Source organism: Astyanax mexicanus, chromosome 16 (assembly GCF_023375975.1).
Source record: "Astyanax mexicanus isolate ESR-SI-001 chromosome 16, AstMex3_surface, whole genome shotgun sequence".
Classification (NCBI taxonomy): Eukaryota; Metazoa; Chordata; class Actinopteri; order Characiformes; family Acestrorhamphidae; genus Astyanax; species Astyanax mexicanus.
The window spans coordinates 27226839-27243836 of NC_064423.1; the positions used below are offsets into that span (position 1 = coordinate 27226839).

Genomic DNA, 16998 nt, shown 5'->3' on the forward strand with positions numbered 1-16998 from the left:
GATACACAAACGATTACAGATGTGGTCCAATTAGACATTGGGTCTTGCCAGAATGGGGTGTAAAAGCGATTGCTTCAATGCCCTATAAAAAGTCTCTCAGAGACTACTTTTGGGTAGTGTACCTCTAATATTGTAACCTTGTATGTAAATCATCACCACACCCGCACAAATTCTCATTCAATTCAAACAACTCCTTCTTGGTGAATTCTTTTTTTTGTCAATCATTTACAAACAAGTGATTGCCAGTGCTTTCTTGTCTGATCCCACGTGAATAGTGCCCAATAACCTTAAGCTACGACTCAATTTACAATAATCATATGTAATAACTCAAAGTTTATAACAAGAAAAGCTGAATTTAAACAACACATGTAGTAGGAAGTAGAGTACCTTGCCCTTTCGTGGATTTTTCCATTGCTTCAAGGTTGAAAACTGTAAACTTTAATGATGTCCACATGAGCACTGCACGAACTGGTCCACCAGTCTAGACAGGGCCAAGAGAGGAAAAAACTCTCCTGTGTTTCTGAACACTATGGGGATGTGAGTGACATCCGATAAGGAACACTAGGGAGCCACTACAGAACAGGATGTTCCTGTGCTCATTAAATAAGTAGACAGTGGAATAAAAAAAAAAATGAGGGAAAATCTAGGTTGTTGATGACTGACAATCAATTCAATCAAGTCTAAGATGCTGTCTTAAAATCGAAATCATTTTTTAATTCTTCTTCTGGAATATTGTTGGTAAATCTTATGGGATTTTCACATCTTAAAGTTCAAACCTAGGTTCATGTTTTGATACACACTGACATGCCAATAGTCATGGGAAAAGCACTTCTATTGTGTCTAATGAGTATTGCCATGACTTCTGAATGTGGGTTCTCCTGCATTAAAAGTGGATGGGATTTCTGGTAGTTTGGACAGACAGTTCTAGCCAGACACTGCCAGTTACAATCAATACCATCCAGCACGGTCCAATGTGGGTGGTAATGTCTGCTGCTTTGGCACCATGTCTTTTGGTAGAACAAATCTAAAAGCCCCTTTCTCCTAACTGAGGCACATTTCACATCTGCTATTTTGTTTTGGTCCAAAAGACTTAGGTCTCTTAGACTCTTAGGTTCTTCCAAAATGAATAGTATCTGAGAATTATCTACTGTCAGGGAAAGGCTTAGTGATGATTTTGGAGCCTTGTTGTGAGGATTTGATTGAATTCAGCAACAAAAAAACCCAAAAGCACTGGATGCAGCACCATGAATCCAGAAACCATAATTCCTTCCACTGCTTCCCAGGTCAATGCTAAGGGGTTTTATACCCCTCTAGCCCAAATTCTTGCCACTCCTTTATCAACAACATTCTTCTAGGACACAGATGCATGTTCTTCTCCCACAATGTTTCCAGTCCTTTCTATTTTTAGCCCTGATTTATGTAAACATTTCCTTTATTAATCACGGAAAAAGTATGTGAAGTAGCTGTTTCCACTTATAGATATGTGCAGTATTCATTTCATGAAACTATTTACTTTGTCTTAGAGTGTGTACTTCAAGGCTAGTAAGCACAGCAGACTCATAGGTTACTACAGGTTATCTCTCACTGTTTAAAAACATGTGCCATTTTACAACTTATCACTGCAACTCTCCTGTTGCAACCCCACCACTTATTCTCTTGTACCTGAATTATCTGCAAGTAAGCAGCTAGATGGCAAAGTCAGGCCAGGCAAAGGTCTGACAAAAACACATCCATCTCTCAACCAACAGCACACCAGCTGGTTAGCGTGGCCTTGCTTCTCAACATGCTGAGAGAAGGATGTGAAGGCCAGTGTGGTCTGAACTAGACAACAGCAGCTTCCTGCACTCAGAGTGGTTATGGAGAGCCCACTAATCATCTGGGTACTCAGCCCTGTAATGATGTGAGCATGTGAGCAAGCCTTGATTAATAGCTACGCCTGCACACACTCTTACTGCTGCACCAAAGAGCTGCAGTGCTGTGGGTAGAGCAACATGTCAGGAACTTGTTTTATTTTATGCCAGCACATAAATGCAATTTTAAAGCAGATGTTACAAAAAGACTAGTTTTTGTTATATGTCAGTGGCATATTGTGAAATGCTGCTGTTTCCTGTTTGAAAAGCATAAGTAAAACAACTCTGTGAAACAGGCCAATACCACTAGTAAAAGTCATTAAAGGAAAAAAAAGTCTAAAACAGTCTAAAAGCTAATGGCTACTAGCTGACCAAAGCAAGGGGGTGTGACACTGTTATCCAATGTGCAGCTAAAAGCTAACATTAGGAGCAGCTAAAGGCTAACTCTAGGCTGACCTTATCAAAAGCACCAATGTGATAATCTGGCACACACAAGCTTCTGGAGAAGCTAAAAGCTAACACTAGGCCAGCTACAATCTCTTTAGTTAGATAACCGCATGCCATACTCACTAGCGACAGAGACTGATCGGTGAGACTGGGAAATGAGTACAAAATGTCAATTTAACTATTTTAGCCCTCCATAATTTTATTTTCGTGTACTATAGCTCTCCATTAAAGGGAAATCTGTGTTTCATTCTGAGGTAAAACAACAGGGTTGTAAAAAGTCTAGTCATGTCTCATCTGAGCAAATTCAGCATATGTCACATAGTTACTATGTCCACATTAAAGAACAATAAATAAACTCTTTATTTATTTATTATTCACCTTTTTAGTTTTGGAAAGTACAAAGTACAAAATATAAACGCATGATTTGAATTTAGACCGAATTCTCACTGAATTTGCTAAATATCTGTAATGAAAACAGAAGTGTCTACCTTACCAAATGTGATACTCTAAATTCACAGATATTGTCATATTCTGTTTTTGAACAAATCCATGGCACAGATTTTGTCTGAAGCCTATCACATGGCCTTTAAGAGGCTTGACTATACTGACTTGCACAAGGTAAATAAACATCTTCAGCACTAAAGACAACATATGAAGAGCCAAAAGATTAGCTCTTGATGTGCTTGTGCCAGTTGGCTGGTCTCTTTGTATCCCAGCACTTACCACACACATTATGATACCATGCAAACAACGTGAAGGACACTGACCTGGGAGTATTGGTTGGGGTAATTTTATTGAAGCTTTTCTCACATGAGTCATAAAAGCTGAATTATGCTGATCTGTTCAGAACAAGCACCTTCTGGGAACAGTAACAGTTACAATGCAATAAGCTTAAATTAGGCCTACTTTAGAGGTGAGCTACAGAACAGACTGCTTTAGAGCTGCATTCAGAACTGTTTCTGCTGCTAATGTGAACAGAATCGGGGTTTAACAGTACACAAATTAGTACCAAACGGTTACATTACAGAGGTCACACTATACTACAAGGTATGGGTTAAGCTGGGGATGACGTGTTCATGTGATAGACAAAGATTGATCAATTTAATGCCAAACCAAGTGTCACAGCCATGAGTTCTACTCAGAAACTTTAATCTTGAGTTGTCAGCCAATACATTTTTTATATGAATAGTATTGTGGGAATTCTTCTTTATTTTTTAAATGTCACTGTTTTGTTTGCAGAAAAATGTATAAAAAATAATAAAATAAATAATGAATTACGTATTTTTTTCTATCATACTCATGCAATCATGATGGATCGGACAGTTGGAGCATGTCTGTGAAAACACATTAAACGTGCTAGTACCAGCTACCTCAGGGGAATGCTATTTATCACCAGGTTCAACAAAATTATTTTTTACAGTCAAACAGATGAACTTACATGACACAGCAGAAATTCCTTTATGTGACCTTTGTATTTTGTTACACCCCCTTACAAAAATAAATGTTAAACAATTAAGCACCTTCTGCACCTGGTCTAATTATGTACATAATTATGCATATGCATTATGCATTGTGTATATTTCTAAATTGTTAAAATTATACATTATACTTTTTTATAATGATGGTCTCTGTGTTGGACATTGGAAAGTCTCTTGAACTGCACGTGCTTAAACACGTAGCAACTTGTGATAATTGTCAAGATTACATCCACTGAGAAACTTCTGTTTGATGGTCAAAGTGCTCAGATAGCTCTTTACACAAAAGAGCATGCCTTGAGATACTGGCAACCCATGCACACACACACTCACACATTTTCTGCAATACTATCTCACTGATGACCCAGCACTTTCACCATCTCAAATGCTGTTTAATAAACATAGAGTGCAAGAGACAGAGCTAATGTTTCACAACTGTTTCAAATATTTAACAAGAACCAGTTAAAAGCTTATAGTTAATTCAGTTGTTCAATGTTTTGTCTTTAGTAGCGGCTTCTGCATTCGCACATCAAGCCAAACACTGGCTTTTAATCTAATTATGGCCACTCAAAAGCTCTGCCTCTCTGAACTGTAGAAACCTGAGTGACTAATCATGCACAAAGTCACTCTGAGACATCCCAAGAGCCTCTCTGTCTGAGGGCTTTGAGAGAGAGCATCCTCTTCCCCTCTCGAACACGAAACAAAGCCATATGCGCAGTAGAAATTGACACACTTCTAGTTAAGTGAACCACATGCTGTGTGGTCAGGAAGTTGCACCAACTCAGCATATCTACACATCACTCTGTATTTACAGCAGAGGTTCCACCTCCATTCCTGCAGTGTAGCTGCCCTTTCATGCAACTGTAGTAAATGTTTGCCTGCTCTAAAACATCAGATTCCGATCCAGTAAGACTAGAGCACTGGATAATGTTTAGGGGCTAATATAGCATGCTGCTTGGGAAAATGATGTTGAATAGCACAGTTATAATTGTTGCATCTATGCCTGTATTCTTAAAAAGAAAAAGATAAAAAAAGCAATAGTTATATACAGAATCATGACAAGGTTTAGATGATTTTTTGCCTGATTCAAGTGTCATTCATGTATTTTTTGTATGTAGTTCATCATAGCAGCCAAAATTATGCATCTGACACATATCTGGTGTAACTAGACAGTAGCAGGTCTTTATGCTCAATGGTACTTCAGACCTCTGTCCTGTCAGTTCAGGTAATCAAACCAGGCCACACCAGATCCTTGTGATCTTATTTCAAGCTTAAGGTTATTCACTTATTTTAACAAATGTTACTATGTTACAAAATATACTTTTGTATTGATTAAAGTTTAGTTATTATAATAGACCTATGCTGATGTATAGTGACGTATTAATTGCACAGATAAATTGGAGCACTACAGGAATACAGTAGGATGCTGTTTAGGTTGGTGTCTTGTCTTGACTTGGCCTGTCACAGTAAGTATGTTCTCGACTTACTGTACAATACGGACATAGCCTCAATAATTTTTGCTGACGTCAATATTGCCCTCCGAGATTACACAGTTTGTGTTTAATTTATTTAGGATTTTAGCATTTTTTTTTAAGATTTTTATATAAGTTTTTTAATAACTGAAAACTCTCTGCACTTTAAAAGGGTGTAATTACAATATTATTCTTTCATTGTCATTTATGTAATAAATTCGCCCTACCTGTGAATACGTCCGCCTCCACGTCTCTCTGCCTGGGTCAAACCCTGACATTCATACAATTATTTGTATCAGTGGCATGACATACTTTGAAAATAACAATAGATTTGGGTAGTGAGAATTTATCTTTTAAGAGCCCATTAATAAGGATAAGCTGGTGGTTTTAAGTTAAATTTTTAGGCTTATTTATTTTATATTCTTTTTCCCTACTCCAATTCTATTGTCTACATTCATACATAATGCTGTTTAAAAGGGGGTATCTATTTTTTATGACATGATTTTATCATTATATTAGTGGCATAAAATGCTTTTAAAATATCAATAATATCTTTTATGACAATTTCTGGGACAATATGTTGTCCAAATAAATAGTTATCTAAAATCCAGATCAAGACCAACTGTTCATCTAAACAAAACATACACTATGTTGGCTGGTAGGCCAGCTCGTTAAATAGCTTAAGCTCTTGACCAGCATAGGGTGTGTTGGGTTTTTTTGGGGAAAACCAGCTGGTCTTGTTTTTTTTTTGCAGTTTTGGACTTGGACTTGACATAGATTTTGAAAATCATGATATACCGGAAGTGAGGCTTGGAGATTCATTGAATTAATTTGATTAATATAATTACTGTAATGTAATCAGCAGCAGTAAGAGCAAAAACTGTCCCTGTCCTGTTGCTACTGTCCCGCGACACTCTCCTACTGTCCCGCGACACTCTCCTACTGTCCCGCGACACTCACCTACTGTCCCGCGACACTCTCCTACTGTCCCGCGACACTCACCTACTGTCCCGAGACACTCTCCTACTGTCCCGAGACACTCTCCTACTGTCCCGCGACACTCACCTACTGTCCCGAGACACTCTCCTACTGTCCCGCGACACTCACCTACTGTCCCGCGACACTCTCCTACTGTCCCGCGACACTCTCCTACTGTCTCGCGACACTCACCTACTGTCCCGAGACACTCTCCTACTGTCTTGCGACACTCTCCTACTGTCCTGCAGAGCTCTTTAACCGTGGAGGTTTTTAACTGTACCGTGGAGGTTTTTAACTGTACCGCGGAGGTTTTTAACTGTACCGCGGAGTTTTTTTTAACTGTACCGCGGAGGTTTTTAACTGTTTTAACTGTCCTGCAGAGCTTTTTAACTGTCCTGTGGAGCTTTTAACTGTGCCGCAATGTGATACATTGTGTCTTATCTTAGTTTTTTTGAGACGACTTAAGACTTATGAGATAATTCCCCTAGATTTGACCATCAAATCTATTATATAATATTTCCAGTGTCATAATACAAAATATCAAATATCAAAAATAGTATGACTTTAAATTAATAACTAATATGGACACAGGTAACGACCTTGTTCATGTCTGCACACACATTACATGTGTATTTAGCCTAATCTCACAGTTATCACACTCATATATCTCTTTTATATTCTATATCACATTCTGGTATAATTATATTTTTTATTATTCATTTTTTTCTGATGTGTGTGTACTTATGTGTGTCTGTATATAAGTTCCTGGAACAGTCTAATTAATAAATTATTTTTTTTTTGCTATATTCTCGTTTATTATTGTTTATCTACATTCTATTAAAGTCTAAATTAGTCTAAATTAAGTCTAAAAGTCTAAATTTTAGTTAAAGCATTTGCACAGCATTTTGCTTATTTTTTTCTTGGTAAATTTTCTTTAAAAATAATCAATAAAATCTAGGTGTTTGCGTTACACTTAAATTCATAAATCAGTCATCATAAATCACCATCATGAAAAAAAACGTATGTGCTTGTTTTGGGCTCTGAATTACTTAAATAATGTAAAATATCATTTCAATTGCTGATATTTAGATTTTTGCAGTGTAGGTATGAAACGATTTCAGTGACACCGTTTAATTTGTGGTCTTTTGATAGAGCCTATTCTATTGCTTATTACACTGTTTTTCAATCCTGGTCTTTAAGGGCCACTGCCCTGCACATTTTATTAATTGTCATACTTTGACAGCCCCACATTAACACAATAATTGACAGCTGATTGTCTGGTGTATTGGAAGCAGGGACAACTCCAAAAACTGCAGGACAGTGGGCCTCCTTGGCCAGGGTTGAGAAACACTGGCCTATTCCATCAAAATCCCATCACTGTGTACTTGTATTAGTTACAATTAGGGTTGTGCCGATGGACAATATCATATTATTTATTATTATTATATTATTATTAAGATATAATTATTTATATCTAGGTTACAGCTTGTCTTCGTTTTTTTTCTACATGTCTGTATTCATTTTAAACATTTCATGTTATTCACACAAATATAATACGCCTGCTAGATTTCTATTATTATTACAAAAATAATTCACATATTTATTGATATTTAATCAAGAGATATCAGGCAAAATGCGCTGCGCCGTGCCTCTCTCTCTCTCTCTCTCTCTCTCTCTCTCTCTCTCTCTCTCTCTCTCAGCGCGGAGCTGAATTCAGAGCGAGGCTAAAAATAAAAACTCAGTTTAGTTAAATAAATTAAGATGAGTGAGGACCTATAAATTGAATCAAATATAAAGGATAGGTTGAGGTTTTGGTAAGCTGTTTCAATTATTTGAAACTGAAACAGATATCATTCTGCGTACTATTAGATAGCCTTTGATTGTGTTTTAAATGAGTTTTTATTTTATATTAATTATTTTTTTATTCATTTTAAATATTTTTAGTATTTTATTGATCAAACTTTTTTTGGCTATAGCGGCGTTGGCTGGTCACCTGAGCAACTACTGTGCTTTTAATCCTCTCCTGCTGTAATAAACAGTGGGGAAACCACTTTTCTTAGGTTCTGGTTAAAACTTCTGTTCTCAGAATTAAAGAGGTATAGCGAGAGATCAAATGTTACTGGGTGAAATAGTAATAGACACACAGTTTATCAGCATGATTACTGTATTTTAAATCCTCTGAATTCACAGCAACACCTGCACTCATCTCTGCATTTCATCCACCGAGGTAAACATGTTCCCCTGAACTCCTAAAGTAAACGTCAAGCAAAATTACATGATCTACAACAATATTGTAATAACTTAACTTTGTTTAATAAGTGTTGGATAACTGCTTGCCACGTCTGCATTGTATAATTTGATTTAATCTGCTTTATTAGGTCTACAAAAAAACTGCAGGACAGTTTAAAAGTTCCACAGGACAGTTAAAAAACTCCACGGTACAGTTAAAAAGTTCCACAGGACAGTTAAAAAGCTCCACAGGACAGTTAAAAGCTCCACAGGACAGTTAAAAAGCTCCACAGGACAGTTAAAGGGCTTCGCAGGACAGTTAAAAAGCTCCACGGTACAGTTAAAAGGCTTCGCAGGACAGTCGTTGAGCTTCTCAGGCCAGTTAAAGAGCTCCGCAGGACAGCAGGCGAGTGTCGCGGGACAGTACGTGAGTGTCGCGAGACAGTACGTGAGTGTCGCGAGACAGTACCTGAGTGTCGCGGGACAGTAGGTGGGTGTCGCGAGACAGTACGTGAGTGTCACGGGACAGTAGGTGGGTGTCGCGAGACAGCAGCAACAGGACAGGGACAGTTTTTGCTCTTACTGCCTCTCAATGTAATGCAGTTTTCAAAATGGGATAATCGAGATTGTACATTTGTACATTTTTCCTGAAATACATAGATAGAGATTATGTTTGCACTGTATTTATTATTAAAGCTGTATATAAGTTTGAAGGGGTCTGCTTACAATTTTGTACAAAAAATAAACAAATGTTGAAATTAAATGTAATAGAAAAAAACAGCTTGTGGGTAGGTTTAAATGGTGCTGTAATAGAAAATCGCTCATATATTTCTAGAATATCGTAATTTACAATATCGCCCAGTCCTAACCTGAAGGACTGTATTGATACACCCCTTTTAAATTTGCTCAAAGGGGATGTGTGTGGATTATCTGTAAACGTTCTCGCCATTAAAGGTATAGAACAGTGAATAAGGCGCAGACTGGTTGTGCAGCATCATCTCCACTGAGCCCCGTTTACCTCGAACACGTGCGCGGTGAGGGTCCGCCGCAGCTCCGTCCACATGACCACGCAGACGAAGAACAGCGCGACCTCGGACGGAGAGAGGTGCGCGTGCTCGCGCAGGGCGCGCGCTGAGGGCTCGAGCCCGCAGTCCGCGCACTCTTTGAGGGCGCCGAGCATGGCGCGGTACGAGGCGCTCAGCAGCTCCGTGAAGCCGGTCAGCGGCTCCAGGGACGCGCCGCCACCCTCACTCACTGCGGGGCTGCCCTCCATGGCGCTGCGTAGCTAGTCCCAAAGAGATGTTCTTACAGAATAATGAAAAAAAAGTCCTGTTTTTCTTTGTCTCCTGCGATTTTTCCTGATGTTTTAGAGTCCCAAACGTTTCCCCGATGTAATCGTTAGATAAGCGTTAGCTTAACATTAGATACCAAAAAAACTTTAAGCTGCTTAACGGGGGAATCTAGGGTTAATTGTCTCTTCTTCTTAATTAAGACATATAGGTTAGGTAAGCTAGCCCCTAGCTTGCTAACATAACGTCTGATTGAGTGCAATGGTTTAAAATGTCTAAAAAATGTTAACGATCTTAATAAGGCTGATTAAGAAAAACCCGTAATTTATTTATTTAAATCACGAATTATTGATGGGTGGGTATATATCTAGCCACACTGTATGTTCTTTAGCTAGCTGCCTAGGTTAACTATCTATCTCATTCAAAACAGCATCCTTTGGATACAAATAAATATCTCTGCTGCATCCACTGCCTTCTAAAAGAAAATAACCAAATACGGACTAAAACATTACCATTACATAGCCAACCACTGTTATTCTAAAACACATTTAGAACAGATGTAGCTCACTACTATAGAGAGGTTAGCAGCAGATTTTAGGCCGGTTTAAATTAACAGTATAGCAGAAAACAGGTAGCTAACAACAATTAACAAACCGTGGACCCATTTCCCCCGTTATTCTCCCTCATTTCTCGCTCTTAAGCTCAGCAACAAACCAAACCTAACAATAAAACGCTAACAACAGAAAAACAGCAGAAATATGCAATAGCTACAAAACCCCGCATGGTCCTCCTCGCCTATGTAGCTAGTTGGGTTAGGTGCCTTCCCCTCCACATTGTGATGGCTGGACAAAACGTGAGATGAAAAAAGCCGGTTTATCCTGAAGATAGTCGCTGTAATCCGCTCAGCAGGATGAAAAAAACACGTATTTAAAAGCAAACCGCTCAATAACTAAATACCGCGGCTGTGATGATTAAAATTACTAATAAATCTAACACGCTAAAATGAAGTTAACGGAGCCAAAAAAAGGGCATACAGTGATGGTGTCACGTAAAGACGCCGGCCTTGTTTTTACCCCCCACCCGTATTCTGGCAGACCCCGCCCCCCTGTGTTGTGATTGGCTAGTGGTTCACACACACCAGAGCCGTATAGGCATTCCACCAGTAGGTGTAGCGCAGGGGGCGGGGTCTGTAGGACAAGGATAAGCACTCTGGTTGCCAGATTGACCAAATTATCATGGACTGCATGTAATCTAGATCAGTACTCCTCACACAGTCCTGGAGGCCCACTGCCCTGCATTTTTAGTGTTTTCCCTGCTTCCAGTTGATCAAATTAATCAGTTGATTAATAGCCCCTTACAGAGATAGAGTGTGTGTGCATTCAGCCTCCAAGACCAGGGTTCTCTTCTAGATTATGTTGTATGTTTTTTTTTTTTTTCTATTTATAATGTCTGATTGAGTGCTGTGGTTTAAAATGTCTACAAAATGTTAACTATCTTTAATAAGGCTGGTTTAGAATAACCTGTTATTTATTTCATTTATTTAAATCACAAATTATTGGTGGGTGGGTATCTATCTAGCAACACTGTAGGCTCTTCTGCTAGCTGCCTAGGTTAACTATCTATCGCATTTAAAACAGCATCCTTTGGATGCAAATAAACATCTCTGCTGCATCCAGTGCCTTCTAAACTAAGAAAATAACCAAATACAAAAAGGACCATTACATAGCCAGTCACTGTTATTCCAAACTCATTTAGAATAGCTGTAAGCTCATCAACTATACAGAGGTTAGCAGCAGATTTTAGGCTGGTTTAAATTAACAGTATAGCAGAAAACAGGTAGCTAACAACAATTAACAAACCGTGGACCCTTTTCCCCATTATCCTCCCTCATTGGCTCAACAACAAATTAAACCTAACATAAAAACTACAACAACAGAAAAACAGCAGAAATATGTATTAGCTACAAAAACCCTGCATAGACCTCCTTGCCTATGTAGCTATTTGGGTTAGGTGCCTTCCCCTCCACACTCTTCTAGATTATGTTGTATGTTTTTTATTGTAAGGCCAATTACCCAACCCACTTATTAGGACTCCCCTATCACTAGTAATGCCTCCACTCCAGAAGGGTGAAGATTAACACATGCCTCCTCTGATGCATGTGAAGTCAGCCACCACCTTTTTTTGAGCGAGCTCGGAGGAAGGCGCAGCAACACAGTTTCGATAAATCAGCTCACAGACGCCTTTGGAGTGATGTGGGGAGAGAGTGTCATCACGGCCAATTGTGCTCTATCACGGCTCCGGCAGCTGATGGCAAGCTACATAAACGGCATTCAAACTTGCGATCTCCTGATTATAGTTGCAGCCCCTTACTCCACTTGACCACTCAGAGCTCGGATTATGTTGTATGGTTGTAAAAAAAAAACTTTATACTTCTATCCAGAGTAGCATACATGTGACAATACATATAAAAAAATATATCTAATTTTCCCGTTTTTCATAACCGTTTTAAAACATAAGACAATACCAAATACTGTTTAATTTGGTAACATCAATAAAAAGTCTTTGAATGTTTAATTTACTGAGTATGCCCATAAACATAATCATAGCTGTTATAAAGGATAAAATCACTGGTTGCCAGCTTGACCCAAACATGACTGTTCTTCCAAATAGTATTAAAGTTATCGATTGCATGTGATCAAGAAGTATTCCACAGTGTTTGTCCTGGAGGCCCACTGCCCTACACTTTTAGTGTTTTTTTCCTGATCCCAACTCACCTGATTCAGTTAATGATCCAGCATATTTATGGCCCATTACTAATTTAAAGTGTGTGCGTGTGTGTGTGTGAGTGTTGAGGAAGGAAAAGCACTACAGTATACAGTGAACTGGATCTCTATGAGAGTAGTGAAGTAGTTCTGTAGTTAATGTATTATTATACATTATAAATGCATGTTTTTATATTAATCATTCTGACTGATAACAATAATTGGTAGGTGTGTCTTCAAGAGAGAAATATTTTAAACTGTATTTAGGGCTGGATCTTCAAAAATCAATGGAAAATGAGAAAATCACATCAGGAAAAGCAATGAGAAATGCAAAAAAAAACAACAACACGTATTCTGTAATTATTTTAGGAAGTATGATTACGTTTTCTGTGCCTAATATGTAATCAGGAACTGATACCACCTGAAAAATAAACATTACCCTATTTTTAAAAATGCAGAAATGAGAGACAAAAGCTACAAAAGTAAAATTTCACTAACAGCTAAACATAACTAACAGACATCCTCAGCCCTTCAGCACCTTTCCTTGGCTCTAAATAGAACTACAGGGACTCAGACATGATTTTAGCTGCTTGTTTAATATTTGTCCTAAAATATATAAACAATGTAAATATGGGTGTTTAAAACATAAAACAGTGCGTACATACTCTGTTATTGTTAAAATACCTAGACACTATCACTGGGTGCAATGCTTGAATATATCATTAGAATAAAAACTGATGTAACTAAAATCTCACACGTGTAAATCTAACACAGTGTTGTTTTTGTTATTGCTGGTCATGTCATCATGGGTAGTAAAACTGACATTTAATCCAGGATAGTGTTGTGGGTTGAAGTCCAATTTAATCTATCAATGAAGGCCTTTGTCCCAGTCTAAATTGATTAAACAATGGCCAATTGCCACCCAATCTGGCAACACAGTTTTCATTCTATTTCTTCACAGCTAGGAGGAGACATTGTATGGCATTTATACTGTAGGCCATTACAAGGTACTGTATTAGCATGCTATTATATTACTGTGCCTGTGCAATGCAAATAGCATTTTTTTGCATGTGGTAACACTTCATGATTTGTATTCACTGGATCTTATATTTATATTATAACATACAATGTATACATAATATATATATATATACATAATAATATATTTTAACATACAATTTTGAAGAAATACACAATAATAATGTATCTTGAAGAGTACCACCCTAAAAATAGAACCTCAGCTATGTTCTGTCTTGTAATTCCTGCATCATGTAAGGTGGAATAGAAAAAAATGTTTTACTGTGTCAGGGTGCGTGAAGGAGGGACGAGGAGAGCGGATGCAAATGCGAGTGTATTTATTATACAGATAACAAAAGACAAAAATAAACAAATAAACGGAAACTAAACTGAAAACAAGAAACATGAGACACAGAGACGCAACCACAACAGGCTAACAAAGCACAAGAACCGACACGAGGGAAAGGGAGCACGGACTATAAATAGTGTAACACACACGGGAAACAGAGAACACCTGGGGCTAAGGGGCGGAGTTACAAATGATACACAGGTGAGGGCAAGAAACACTGAGGAGCACGGATCACGTGGGAGACACACTCACAGGCACAAGCAGAGACAGGCACAGAAAAAGGTAAATAAACACAGAAACACGAGAACAGACAGGGACCACGTGACAGAACCCACCCCTTAACGCGCAACTCCTGGGGCGCGAAAAAACAAACCCCCAGGAGCCGGTCAGGAGAGGGTGGAAACCAAAAAACAAAACAAAACACAAGACTAGAACAGAGGACACCCGAGAGGAGACTGAACAGAAAACGGGGACTGGACATTACTGGGCAAAGGGACCGGAACGAAAACAGTAACGGGGACAGAAACAAACACGGTGACGGGGACTGGAACAGAAAAACCACGAGTGACAGAGACTGGAACATAGACAGAGACGGGAACCATGACAGGCAGAGACAGGGGTACGAGAAACATAGATGGGTACCCAGGGCTGGACAAAGTCTGTGGGGGTAGCCTGGGTACACCACGGGAGGCAAAGTCAGGGGGCCTCGGAGCAGGCCTGGAAAGGCGGGGCCTGGGAGTGGGCGTGGCGGCGGGAGCCACGGGCACAGGGGTAGGTGCAGAGACCGCTGGTCCGCCGGTGAAATCCGGCGCGGGGAGCGCTGGGTCGCCGGTGAAGTCCGGCGCGGGGAGCGCTGGGTCGCCGGTGAAGTCCGGCGCGGGGAGCGCTGGTCCGCCGGTGAAGTCCGGCGCGGGGAGCGCTGGTCCGCCGGTGAAGTCCGGCGCGGGAAGCGCTGGTCCGCCGGTGAAGTCCGGCGCGGGAAGCGCTGGTCCGCCGGTGAAGTCCGGCGCGGGGAGCGCTGGTCCGCCGGTGAAGTCCGGCGCGGGGAGCGCTGGTCCGCCGGTGAAGTCCGGCGCGGGGAGCGCTGGTCCGCCGGTGAAGTCCGGCGCGGGAAGCGCTGGTCCGCCGGAGAAGTCCGGCGCGGGGAGCGCTGGTCCGCCGGTGAAGTCCGGCGCGGGGAGCGCTGGTCCGCCGGTGAAGTCCGGCGCGGGGAGCGCTGGTCCGCCGGTGGAGTCCGGCTCGGAGGGCGCTGGGTCGCCGGTCAGGAACCAGGGCGGACAAAGGCATGCGGGAGGCAGGACTGCCCCTGGAGGCAACGGCAGACGGGCTGGTGTAGGGAGGTAATCTCCCTCCTCCTCCTCCGAGCTGGACGCAGGTGTGAGGAAGTCTACATACAGGTGCTGGTCAACGAATTAGAATAATTTGAAATAGTGCAATCATGAAATTCTTTGAATGCATTTTTTGTGCAGAAAGCAAATCAGGTGTTCACCGCACCTGTACTACTCGTTAGACTAATCACAGAACTCGTTACCTGGAAAAAAAATTTGCTCAGCTGAGCTTTCCAAAAGGCCCATTTAGGCCATTTAACTGTGACACTGTTGTTTTATTGAATTAGAATAATGGAGAAACCGTTTCATTGAATTAGAATAATTTTTATTATAATTACAATCATCACTTTCTCAGTATTTTGTGGCTGCCCCCTTGGCTTGTATGACTGCCTGAAGTCTCCGCGGCATCGATTTGACCAGCTTGTCGCAAGTTTCCGCACTCACAGCTTCCCAGGCAGTGGCGATGTTCTGCTTCAGTTGGTCCAGCGTAGTAGGCTTTCTGTCGCGAATTTTCCACTTGACAATGGCCCAAAGGTTTTCAATGACATTGAGGTCAGGCGAGTTGGCCGGCCATGCCAAAACTTCAAGCTGTTTTTTAGTGAACCAATCTTTGGTCGACTTTACCGCATGAGCCGGTGCAAGATCCTGTTTAAATATGAAGTCTTCTTCGCTGAACTGTTCCTCAACAGTCAGAATCAGGAACGTTTCCAGAACATCTTGATATACGGCAGCATTGACAGTCTTCTTGAGGAAGCAGAGTTTCCCTACACCTCGAGCGGACATGCATCCCCAGACCATAACGCTCTGGGGAAACTTGACGGATCTTTTCACGCACTCGTGGTTGTAGGTTTCGCCACCACGACACCAGACACGAGGACCTTGGTCACCGAAGGAGATGCAGAAGCGTGATTCGTCACTGAAGACCACTTTCTGCCAGTCTTCAGCAGTCCACTCGCCGCGTTCTTTGGCCCACTTCAGCCGTTTCTCCATTTGTTTCTTGTTCAGCATCGGTTTTACTGCTGGAACGCGAGATTTGAAGCCGAGTTCGCGCAGACGACGGTAAGTGGTTGATCTGGAGACGTCAGCGCCGGTCTGCTTGTTCCACAAGTCGGTGAGCTCGGAAGTGGACTTGAACCGGTTGCTGACTGCGATCTTTCTCAGCTGCTTGTTGTTGCGAGCAGAAGTTTTTCGGACGCCGGAACAGTTGGTGCGCTTGCTGCAGTTTTTCTTGAGAGCTTTGCAGACGGAAGACTGGCTGATGCCGAGCTGCTCAGCAATTTTAGTTTGGGTCAAGCCTTGTTGGCGAAGGGCTTGAATTTGAGCCACTATTCCGGTTGAGAGGTCGCGCTGCTTACCCATGATTGATTTTACAACTTAGAAATTCTACTCAACCCTGACTTTATACTGCACAGTGAACACTCTTCACAGAAAACAAAAATTCGAGCATTTATTCTAATTCAATGAAACGGTTTCTCCATTATTCTAATTCAATAAAACAACAGTGTCACAGTTAAATGGCCTAAATGGGCCTTTTGGAAAGCTCAGCTGAGCAAATTTTTTTCCAGGTAACGAGTTCTGTGATTAGTCTAACGAGTAGGACAGGTGCGGTGAACACCTGATTTGCTTTCTGCACAAAAAATGCATTCAAAGAATTTCATGATTGCACTATTTCAAATTATTCTAATTCGTTGACCAGCACCTGTAGTCCCAGAAATAAGACTCCTCACAACCTGCGTCCCTGCCAACACGGTGCGCCCCCCCAAAAAGTGCTCCCCCCTTGAGAGGGTCCTCCTCGGGCGAGC

The 16998-nt window shown here is 40.8% G+C and overlaps 1 protein-coding gene across 1 annotated transcript in view; it reads right to left on the reverse strand.

Moving 5' to 3' along the window:
• cers1 (ceramide synthase 1) overlaps window positions 1-10802 on the reverse strand; it is a 32676-nt gene extending 21874 nt beyond the window's left edge. The window contains exon 1 of the mRNA XM_022669851.2: window positions 9470-10802. Coding sequence (XP_022525572.2) covers window positions 9470-9724 — 255 coding nt within the window. The 5' untranslated portion in view covers window positions 9725-10802. The remainder of the gene's footprint in view (window positions 1-9469) is intronic.
• Between the last annotated feature and the right edge of the window lie 6196 nt (window positions 10803-16998).